The 12,034-nt window shown below is 40.3% G+C and overlaps 1 protein-coding gene across 1 annotated transcript in view; it reads right to left on the bottom strand.

Moving 5' to 3' along the window:
* Positions 1-12,034, bottom strand: part of LOC124607219 — a 216,552-nt gene that overhangs the window by 139,810 nt on the left and 64,708 nt on the right. The window contains exon 4 of the mRNA XM_047139490.1: positions 1,786-1,860. Coding sequence (XP_046995446.1) covers positions 1,786-1,860 — 75 coding nt within the window. The remainder of the gene's footprint in view (positions 1-1,785; positions 1,861-12,034) is intronic.

The following is a 12,034-nucleotide window of genomic DNA, read 5'->3' as shown; positions in this document are numbered from 1 at the left end:
CATGTATTATATAGGAGCCTGTTGACCAGTTTATAATATATACTTAAAAGTGCTACAGGAAAGTAAACTGCTGGGCGTCCACTGAGTTTCCCTCAATTTTGTTTGACAATAGTTGAAGAGCTATTTTAAACTGATTTGGCATCGATTTGATATTAGAGTATAAGTGCAGATATTTTTAAGCCAATCCCAAGCAATGTTTCAAAAATAGGCAGTGAAGCAACTACTGAAGTTAGGAATGTTGTGGTATGCCACTGGGTGCTCAAGTCTTCTTTTGACCCAGTTTGGCAGTGTCTATTCATTCAGGTAGACACTCAACTGGTTGTCTTTCCCATTTAAAAGACTGTAAAACAAATACACCAGGGCTTGTGAATATGACTGCTTTCACTGGTCACTCAGCCTGTGATATGACAGCACATGCCTACGCATGAACTGTAATAGGACGTGCTGGATGGGTGCATAGAACAAATCTTCCCCAGAGGTAGACCCTCATGGTAATGGTTTGAGACTAATTTCTTTTTAAAAAGATGGCAAGGTTAGATCAAATAATGGAAAATCTAGGACAGAATAATAACAATATTTTGAAAAGGATAGATCGCTACTCTCCATATAATGGGATGCTGAGTTACAGACAGTGTAAAGGGACAAATCCTCCTCTAGCATTACTTTTCCTCAATAGTAGTAGTCAATACCAGTTATATTTTTTCGAATTTTGAACATGTCAATATTATCTCAGCTGTTTTTCTGAGAAATTTCATATAATGTTATACACAATATGTTATATTTTAAGCTAAAATACGTGAAAAGGAATTATTCTATTTTCGTTGTTATAATAAATATGTACTAGCTCTGAATGTACAGTTAATTTTTTTTTTTTTTTTTTTTAGAAACATTTGAAATTACAAACTATTTGGCACACTTAAAATTTTTATTATTAATTATGCATTGATTGTTTAATATGTTTATTTCTGGATTCCTTTATCTGAACTTAATAAAAATTTATTTCTCAAGAAAAATTGTAAACCCTTTGGAAATGAAGTGGTAGTAAGCATGCCTCTAATTAGATCAGACGTAGTTGTGTACTTTGGGCAAACTATGTAATTTCAGCTATGTTAATGTGAAAATTCAAAAGACTGTGTGATATATTAAAATGTGACAAAATAAATTAACGTAAAAACAAAGTTCTACAATGACATTATTCAAAATTATTGAGATCAATTGAACCATGAGTACCTAAAATGTGAGAATTTCAGCTTCAAGAATCACACCCCCAGACATGAACAACTGGAGCCAACTCTACAAGAAAATATAAGTAAACTAAAAAGTTTATTGTAATCTTACTCCTGTCAAATCTTCAGAAAAAGCTTTGCAAATTGGTGAACAATAGTAGCAACCAGGAAGGAGGGGGTAGATTACAACAGGCACAACAAAAAACTGATTTACATTTGAGTTTTTGGCGAAAAGGATTTCTTTTCAAGTAGAAAACACACACGCAGTCACACAAGTAGAACTCACACGCACATGACCACTGTCTCTGGCTGCTGAGGCCACTGAGTCTGCCTCAATGGCCAGAGATTGTGGTCATATGTGTGCAGGTTGTGTTTGTGTGAATACATGTGTATTCTCTACTTTAGAAAAAAACATTTTGGCCGAAAGCTCAAATGTGTAGCTGTCTTTTCTTTGTGTCTGTCTACAGCTCAGTATCCCCTCTATAAAGTGATTAACAGTCTATCCTTTTCATAATATTGACAAGATTATATAATTTTTTAAATGTTCATTTTTACTTACTCCTCTGCATTGAACTGTTGTTTCTGACTATACAGATGTTCCACTCTGTCACAGAATACTGAACAAGGTATAACACTGCAAAATAAATGCAGAAATTTCATTAAATCAATATTTTGCATTTACCTACACATTTAATAACATCATGTAAACTAACATGTTGTGAAGATAAGAAAATGGTGAAGAGTGATTGTAGGGGCTGTTTTTTTATGCAGAAGTGAGTGCTGATAATTAGAACTATAATTCATTATACCATATAAGATTTTCTTGTGTGCAGTTTATAAAGAATAGAATGAATGACTGCTTGTCACACTGGACCATGACATACGTAATATACCAAAAATGTGAGTAAAGCATTTCCATTATTAGAAATGAAGGTCAGAGATTGATATCAGCAAAATTAATACAATATTTAGTTTTAGGTACATAGATAGTAACACAAAAATTGGAAATAGGCTTGGGTGGAAAATAAGAGCAAGATAAGATGCAATAATGATTTGTCCAAGTTTATTACATTGTTTATTACATAATGTTGTGCAGAAAACAACTGTGTACCATTGTTGCTATTTGTATATGAATGTTTGGTGAGTGGAGATCCCATCAGAAACACCGCCTGTATATGAGTGTGGCTGGTTTTCTACAAAATTGTATAAGTACCATACAAGTACTGACCACCATTGGCTTGATAAAGGGCACCAGAAAGGAATGAGTAATGAATGTCTGAAAATGACAATTGCAGATGTTATGACTTAAGAGAGCAACCACTACATGTGATGCATGCTGACAATGTAAAGTGTCATCTTTTCACAGCCATAGTTTTTTGATAGGCTTGTGAGGACTTGACCAGTGAGACTACCTACTCCCCAACATAACATCTCTGAGTGTCGAGTGCCACTGAATAGATACACTCTGCCAGTTTAGTCTAGACTCAACCTGTGTTACATTATGGAGAGGGAGAGGGGAGGGGGGGGGGAGGCTCCATGGAGATTCAACCAGCAAGGATCCTCAATACAACATCTCAGACTATCAAGTGGTACTGAGTTGATACTCTCTGCCAGTTTTTGTCTCGACTCTACCTGTGTTATACCAGGATACTCAGTCCACAACAGTGTATATACAATGTGTAAATAAAGCAGTACACTCTAATGTATGGATTCATCTCGTACCTTATCACATCTGTCTGTACATGAGTTCCAACTGACATCTTGAAATGGGCATTCAGTAATGTGACACCTTGTAGCATCAAAAACTGGGAGTTCTGTGGAATTGCATCTTTGGGGAGTACACGCTGGGACAGTGGGTTGCAAAAATTACATCTCTCATCTACTTAAATTGTAGCACATAGGGAAGAACCATGTTACAGGAATGTACAGTGCCAGTCTTCCAAAGATGAGGACTAACATCATGTCAGAATATGACAAAAGAAATGTTGGACATCTGAAGAAGAGAGCACTGGACCAACACTTTTGAGACTGGCAACCAAGAGTACAGGATCATCAAAGCGAATGGAAACTTGATAAACAACAAGCCGGAAGTCGAAAACATTTTGAATAATCATTTTTTAAATGTTGTAGAGAAAATAGGGATCTAAATGTTCATTAGAAGAAGCAAGGCAGTTAATGGAAGAGGTCTTACCCACACCATTTGATATAATTGAAATTCCACCCACCACTCCTGCTGAAATTAGGAAGATAATAAACTCTCTCAAGAATAAAAGCTCATATGGAACTGATGGCATTTCCAGCAGGATAATAAAAGCTTGTTCCCAAGAAATAAGTAGAATTCTTAGCCACATATGTAATAGCTCTCTGAAGCAGGGTAAGTTCCCAGATAGACTGAAGTACGCCATTGTTAAACCACTGCATAAAAAAGGGGATATGTCTGATATCAACAACTTCCGCCCAATCCCTCTTCTGACTGCCTTATCCAAAATTTTTGAAAAAGTAATGTATTGTAGAGTAACGTCACACCTTTGTAAAAATAAAGTTTTAACAAAATGTCAGTTTGGTTTCCAAAAGGGTTTTTCAATGGAAAATGCTATATATACTTTCACTAATGAAATATTAAATGCTCTGAGTAACCAGAAGTCACCCGTTGGGATTTTTTGTGATCTATCAAAGGCTTTTGATTGTGTAAATCATGGAATACTTCTAGATAAGCTCAAATACTGTGATATGAATGAGACAGTGCTCCAATGGTTTAAATCATACCTAACTGGAAGAGTGCAGAAAGTTGAAATAAGCAGTTCACATTATATGCAAAAAAACTGGTGATTTCTCAAACTGGGGAACAATCGAGAAGGGGGTGCCGGAAGGTACGGTCTTTGGTCCTCTGCTGTTCTTAATATATATTAATGACTTGCCATTCTTTATTCACGAAGATGCAAAGCTGGTACTTTTTGCCGATGATACAAGTATAGCTATCACACCCAACAAACAAGAATTAACTGGTGAAATTGTAAACAATGTTTTTCAGAAAATCATTAAGTGGTTCTCTGCAAATGGGCTCTCATCAAACTTTGATAAAACACAGTATATACAGTTCCACACAGTAAATGGAATGACATCATTGATAAATATAGACTTCGATCAGAAATCGGTAGCTAAGGTAGAATATTCAAAATTTCTAGGTGTATGCTTTGATGAGGGGTTGAACTGGAAAAAACACACTGAGGACCTGCTGAAACGTTTGAGTTCAGCTACTTATGCTATTAGGGTCATTGCAAAGTTTGGCGATATACATCTGAGTAAATTAGCTTACCATGCCTACTTTCATTCTCTGCTTTCCTATGGCATCATATTCTGGGGTAACTCATCATTGAGTAAAAGAGTGTTCATTGCACAAAAGTGTGTAATCAGAATAATTGCTGGAGCTCATCCAAGATCATCTTGCAGACACTTATTTAAAGAGCTAGAGATCTTCACTGTAGCCTCATAATATATACATATTACTTATGAAATTTGTTATTAACAATCTGTACGAATTCAAAAGTAATAACAATGCACGTGGCTACTGTTAATACTTCAAGTTGAACAAATATATTTCAAGGAAGACGCAATACATGAAAGCCACAGATCAAGTAAACAGAGTAAGACGTGTGTACACTTTAACAGTCAAATCATAACTGAGTCCGAGTCTAGCGGCCGATGGCTGGCTGACACGTAGGTGGCGCTGCTGCTGCATGGCTGGCAGACATCGCTGCATGTAGAGGACACGTGTAACTGCACGGCGGCACTTTGAAAGATCAGCGAGTCACAACACTTTTCCCCCCTTTGAAGTTTTTGAACAGGTCTTGATGGAGGCGGCCTGTAGATTGCTAACGTCCATAGGTGTTGTTTGACTGGCCATAAAGTCTCGAGGAGGAGGCTTCCCATACGGACGAAACTGTCCCTGATGATAATGAGTCAAGATGACAGGAGACGTTGGGGTTGAATCTGCTGGGGCCCCATGCACCAATCTGCCTGTTTCAGCAAGTCTGGTTGTTATAACAGGAGACATGGGCGATATGTCCGCGTCCGTAGGAGAAGGAGGCGATGAGAGTTGCTCCGACAGATGATGGTCATTTGGTTCCTCCTAGTGGCGTCAGTGCTTGTGCTGGCAACGATATGATGGTGAGAGGGGTGAGCGGACTGCGTTGTGGGTAATGAGAGATTCCAGTATCCTGAGTGTCAGGTAGAGCCGAAGGTGGTGTAGCAGCGTCCAGAACAGGCGTTGCCGGCACACGAGGCCGAAGCTGGTCCGAATGACGCACTGCAACACCTGTGTCTGTCTGGATTTCATACAGGCGTTGCCCACGGTGTTGTAAGATGCGGCCAGGACTCCATTTTGGCTGCCTGCCATAACCCTATATCCATACAAGGTCGTCGGTGGTGAACCGGCCAAGCAAAGGCACCTGGCGGCCGTGAGGTGGAAGGCCGCAGAAGATGAAATAGCGTGCGGGGCTGTCGCCCATGTAAGAGCTCAGCCGGGCTGTGGTTGCCCATGGGGGTGAAATGCTAAGAAGCCAGAAATTGGAGAAGTGCATCATCAGCAGAAGAAGTCAGGAGTTTCCTCATCTGAGCCTTAAATGTGCGGGCCAGTCGTTCATCCTCACCGTTTGACTGTAGATGGAACGGAGGGGCTGTGACCTGCATGACGCCGTGACGGGCACAAAAATCCATAAAATCGGAAGGGGCAAATTGTGGACCATTATCAGTAACAAGAGTAGAGGAAAGGCCTTCCAAAGAGAAAATGCGAGCTAGAGCATTGGTGGTTGCTGTGGTGGTAGGCGACATGCAACGGACAATGAAAGGAAAGTTAGAGTAGGCGTCAATAAAGCCAATAAGTACCTAAAAAAGGTCCCACGAAGTCAGCATGAATACACTCCCAGGGCTTCTCAGGCGAAGGCCACGGTGACAAAGGTGACTTTGGGGCGGCGGCCTGTGATGCACAAGGGCATCAGGCAGCGACCATATGTGCGATTTCAGAGTCAATGCTGGACCAGTACACATGACAGCGTGCCAGAAATTTTGTGCGAGAGACACCCCAGTGCCCTTGGTGAAAGAGGCGCAAGACCGAAGCACGCAAAGACGCAGGTACCATAACACGCGGCGAAGCATTTTCGGTGGAAAGGAGGATAACACCATCTCTAGCCGTGAGGCGGTAACGCAAAGCATAGTAGTTCCACAACGGGTCAGAAGTCTTAGCGGACGGACGATCTGGCCAACCCTTCTGAATACAGCGTAAAACCAGGGAGAGGGTAGGGTCAAAACAGTTTGCTGAAATGTACGAATACCATCCCGAGAGAGTTGACACCCCAAGTACGTGATAGATGCCTGAAAAAATTTTGATTTTTGTAGTTTACACTTAAGACCGGCAGTCTGTAAGACATGAAAAAGTGTGCAGAGATTTTGAATATGTTCCTCAGTGGTGGAGCCAGTGACAACAATGTTGTCCTGGTAATTTATACACCCAGGGACAGTGAGCAATAATTGTTCAAAGAATCGCTGAAAGAGAGCAGGGGCACTGGCAACCCTGAATGGCAATCGTTGGTATTGATAGAGGCCGAAAGGCGTGTTAAAGACCAGAAACTGCTGGGAAGCAGCGTCGAGAGGAAGTTGGTGATAAGCTTCTGACAGGTCAAGTTTAGAAAAATACTGGCCTCTAGCAAGTTTAGTGAACAATTCTTCAGGTTGAGGCATAGGGTAAGTGTTGATAAGGCATTGAGCATTTACAGTGGCTTTGAAATCGCCACAAAGACAAATATCACCATTTGGCTTAGCAACGACAACAACAGGAGAGGACCACTCACTGGAAGTGACAGGAAGCAAGACCTCTGAAGCAGTGAGATGATCCAGCTGCCATTTGACCTGATCACAAAGGGCCACAGGAATGGGCCGAGCCCGAAAAAACTGAGGCTGAGCAATGGGTTTGAGCGTGATATGAGCTTCAAAGTCGTTTGCACAGCCTAACCCAGGAGAAAAAAGGGACGAAAATGTCGTCGACAAGGAATCCAATTGAGCATTAGGAATAGCATCAGAGACGATATTGACAGAGTCATCTATGGAGAACCCAAAAACGTGAAAGACACTGAAACCAAAAAGATTCTCTGCATTACTATGGTCGACCACAAATATGGGACCAGTGCGAATGACAGATTTGTAAGATACCTCAGCATCAAATTGTCCCAAGAGAGAAATCTGTTTATTGTAAGTCTGTAATTGCCTAGTGACAGGTGACAGGATTTGAGAACCCAACGGAAGATATGTCTGAGAATTGATGATAGTGGCAGCAGAACCAGTATCCACCTGCATGCAAACATCTCGACCAAGTATTTGGACAGTGAGGAATAACTTCCCTGAAAGGGAAGAAGTACAATTGACAGACAACACAGAATCAGAATCAGTGTCATGTACATGAACATCATGTTTGCAGTTGAATTTGCAAACGGATGACACATGACCCTTTTTCTTTCATTTGTGACACACGGCCCAATGTTGTGGACAATCTTATTGTGAATGTTTCGTAAAACACTGCACACATGAAGGAAGTTGCCGTGGGTTTTGCTGCAGTTTCTTAGAGGTTTGTTTACAGTTAGGCCAAAGCTGTGCTTGGCAGCATACTGTGGCCACGTCGGCTGGTGGGGACACGCCACACACTTTGTCAACATCGCACAGAGGTTGTATTTCCCTGATTTCACCCCATGCCTCTATTTGCACTCTAGCGGCGCAAGAAATTTCAAAAGACTGAGTGATGGATAGGACTTCATCTAGAATCGGATTTGCCAATTGAAGGGCACATTGCCTAACTTCTTTGTCGGGCACCGATCGGATAATAGCATCCCGTACCATGGAATCGGCGTAGGATTCTTTGTGAACTTCAGCAACAAATTGACACTTTCTACTGAGGCCATGAAGTTCAGCAGCCCAAGTGCGATAGGATTGATTCAGTTGTTTTTGACAATGATAAAAGGCAACATGAGAGGCTACTACATGCGTTTGCTTTTGAAAATAGACAGACAGAAGTGAGCACATTTCAGCAAAGGACAAAGACGCAGGATCTTTCAAAGGAACCAATTGTGACAACAACCGATACACTTGAGGTGAAATCCATGAAAGGAACAGAGACTTACATGTTTCCAGAATGAGATTTTCACCCTGCAGCGGAGTGTGCGCTGATATGAAACGTCCTGGCAGATTAAAACTGTGTGCCCGACCGAGACTCGAACGCGGGACCTTTGCCTTTCGCGGGCAAGTGCTCTACCAACTGAGCTACCGAAGCACGACTCACACCCGGTACTCACAGCTTTACTTCTGCCAGTACCTCGTCTCCTACCTTCCAAACTTTACAGAAGCTCAACCTTGCAGAACTAGCACTCCTGAAAGAAAGGATATTGCGGAGACATGGCTTAGCCACAGCCTGGGGGATGTTTCCAGAATGAGATTTTCACTCTGCAGCGGAGTGTGCGCTGATATGAAACTTCCTGGCAGTTTCATATCAGCGCACACTCCGCTGCAGAGTGAAAATCTTGTTCTGGAAACATCCCCCAGGCTGTGGCTAAGCCATGTCTCCGCAATATCCTTTCTTTCAGGAGTGCTAGTTCTGCAAGGTTCGCAGGAGAGCTTCTGTAAAGTTTGGAAGGTAGGAGACGAGGTACTGGCAGAAGTAAAGCTGTGAGTACCGGGCGTGGGTCGTGCTTCGGTAGCTCAGTTGGTAGAGCACTTGCCCGTGAAAGGCAAAGGTCCCGCGTTCGAGTCTCGGTCGGGCACACAGTTTTAATCTGCCAGGAAGTTTCATATCAGCGCACACTCCGCTGCAGAGTGAAAATCTCATTCTGGAAACATCCCCCAGGCTGTGGCTAAGCCATGTCTCCGCAATATCCTTTCTTTCAGGAGTGCTAGTTCTGCAAGGTTCGCAGGAGAGCTTCTGTAAAGTTTGGAAGGTAGGAGATGAGGTACTGGCAGAAGTAAAGCTGTGAGTACCGGGTGTGAGTCATGCTTCGGTAGCTCAGTTGGTAGAGCACTTGCCCGCGAAAGGCAAAGGTCCCGCGTTCGAGTCTCGGTCGGGCACACAGTTTTAATCTGCCAGGAAGTTTCACTTACATGTTTGTTTGTCCACGACATGAAATGCCAAGACGTGCTGTTGAAGACATTTTTTGTAATCAGACCATTCTTCCGCCGTCTTATCGTAAGGAGGAAAAGGAGGTAGAGACAACGACGAGAGATGCCCCGCATTTGATGCTGCAACAAAATCATGAATCACATTTGTGAGAAGCATTTGCTGTTCTATGAGACCTTGCAATAGTTACTCTAAAGTAGCCATGGAAACATGTGGGTCAATGATGGAAAAGAAAAATCACTGCCTCGTCGCCAATTGTTATAACTTCAAGTTGAACAAATATATTTCAAGGAAGACACAATACATGAAAGTCACAGATCAAGTAAACAGAATAAGACGTGTGTACACTTTAACAGTCAAATCATAACTGAGTCCAAGTCTAGCGGCCGCTGGCTGGTGGCTGCTTAGGTGGCACTGCTGCTGCATGGCTGGCAGACAGCACCCCATGTAGAGGACGCGCGTAACTGCGCGGCGGCACTTTGAAAGATCGGCGAGTCACAACAGCTACAACACTAGGAGAAAGGATGATCTTCACTACTTAAGGTTAAATCTAACTTTGGCTCAGAAGGGGGTAAATTATGCTGCCACGAAAGTCTTTCGTCACTTACCTAATAGCATCAAAAGTCTGACAGATAGTCATATAGCATTTAAAAGGAAATTAAAAGAATTTCTTAAGGGCAACTCCTTCTACTCATTAGATGAATTTTTGGACATAATAAGTGGGTAATTTCCCCAACCCCCATTAAAAAAATTAAAAATATTAAGTGTAATGTAATATTTTGTGTAATGTAATATCTTGTATAGACACCTTTTATTAACCTGACACGTTCCACATCATTACGAAGTGTCGTACTCATGACCTATGGAACAAGTACTAATCTAATCTCTAAACTAATCTAAACTGGAACAAACTAATAGTAGTTTAATACTTGATTATTAGTGGTAACGATGATGATGATGATGACGATGATGATGATGATAACTTACTCTTCATGCACAATTTCTTATGAGTGCAAATTTGTGATAATTGATGTCTGTGGCATTAAATGTATGGACAAGTGTGAAAAGATTCTCAAATCTTCAATGACATTAGGGGTTAGTTTTCTACTTTAGCTATTTCTTCACCTACTCTGGTTGATGTAGCAACATAGAGAAAAAAATTGCATGAAAAATAAATGAAAATTTGAAAACTTATAAATATTTGTAAACTGTGTGATTATTGCATATAAATGGTTATGTGTTCCCAATACATAAAGAAAGAACACTTTATAGGCAACTCATTTCAGGAACAAAGAATACATGGTGTTCATTAATGAAGCTGGTATATGTATTTTTCTAACACAGTAGGGATTCTTATATGGATATCACAGAGTATCTTCTCACTAATGAGTTTTGTAGCTGACAACTTGAGCTTCTTGAAAAAGAAAATGGCATCCAATTAGAGAATAAGACAGCTCTTCATTTGCATTTGTAACCTGCATGAGATTGATCAATTTTATTTTCTCTGCTTCAAAGTGTGAGAGGTTGAGGTGATGTGAATCACGTAACTTTCAACAAAGTATTGACTTGGCTAAGAAATATAAAAGTGTAGGAAAATAAAAAACATCCATCTAATTGCAGTGCAATCCATAACACTGTTACAACAGGCAGTAAGCAATAAGGTGTGGGCATGGATAGCAGTTGCCAAAGCCCTACTCCTGATCTTCACAGCTCCTAGGTTTCATATTTGCAATTAACTGGAATGCAGACCTTTTTTGTTTTTATTTTATGTTTTAAGTGTTTAGTCTTGTGAGTTGTTTGATGGTGTTCCTTATCAATTCCAATATTTTAAGATCAAATCAATCTATTCATTTCTGTACTACACCCATTATATTTATTTTTTGTTTATTTAATTATTTAATATAAATAATTTTGTTGGATTTTGTCTTAGTATATTTTATAGAATCGAATTTTTCAATTATAGTTTATTGGTAATGTACGTGTTTTATGAAATATTATATAATTAAAATAATAATGAACATATAATGAATTTTACATATTCTACACTTTATTTGCAATTGCCATGTACCTGCTCTACTGTTCCTCCCAGTGCCTAGATCATTCTTCCTGAAAGCTGGAACAGATGTCCTACTAATCTAATTTTCTTGTCAGGGCCACCAAAACACTTTTTTCCCCATCTGTTCATTTTAGTACTTCTTCATTTTGTATTTATTTAACAGGGTATCCACATACAGCACACACACTGACTCTCTCTCTCTCTCTCTCTCTCTCTCTCTCTCTCTCTCTCTCTCTCTCTCTCTCTCTCTCTGTCTGCTGTCAGTCTCTCTCTCTCTCTACATGGTGACCAGTTGAGTTTTCTGTTTCATTGAAGAATTGTTGAGTGTGTAATACCTCATATTTTGTGTGACAGGAGACAGAAGGGAGAATTATAAAAGTGTGTTAGTTAAAAATAGATGTAGAAATAAATGGAATGTGAATAATAATGAAACGTGAATCAGTCAACAGACCATTGACAAATTCATCAGAGATGCCCTCAATGTAAATATAACAACCACACATTTATTTGAATGATCATCATGTGATATATTCATTAAGAAAATTTGCTATTTTGATAAAACAACTGAGAAATTTGATAATATGGCAAAATATTATGACC

Source organism: Schistocerca americana, chromosome 3 (genome assembly GCF_021461395.2).
Source record: "Schistocerca americana isolate TAMUIC-IGC-003095 chromosome 3, iqSchAmer2.1, whole genome shotgun sequence".
NCBI lineage: Eukaryota > Metazoa > Arthropoda > Insecta > Orthoptera > Acrididae > Schistocerca > Schistocerca americana.
This window is presented reverse-complemented; position numbering and strand designations above follow the sequence as displayed.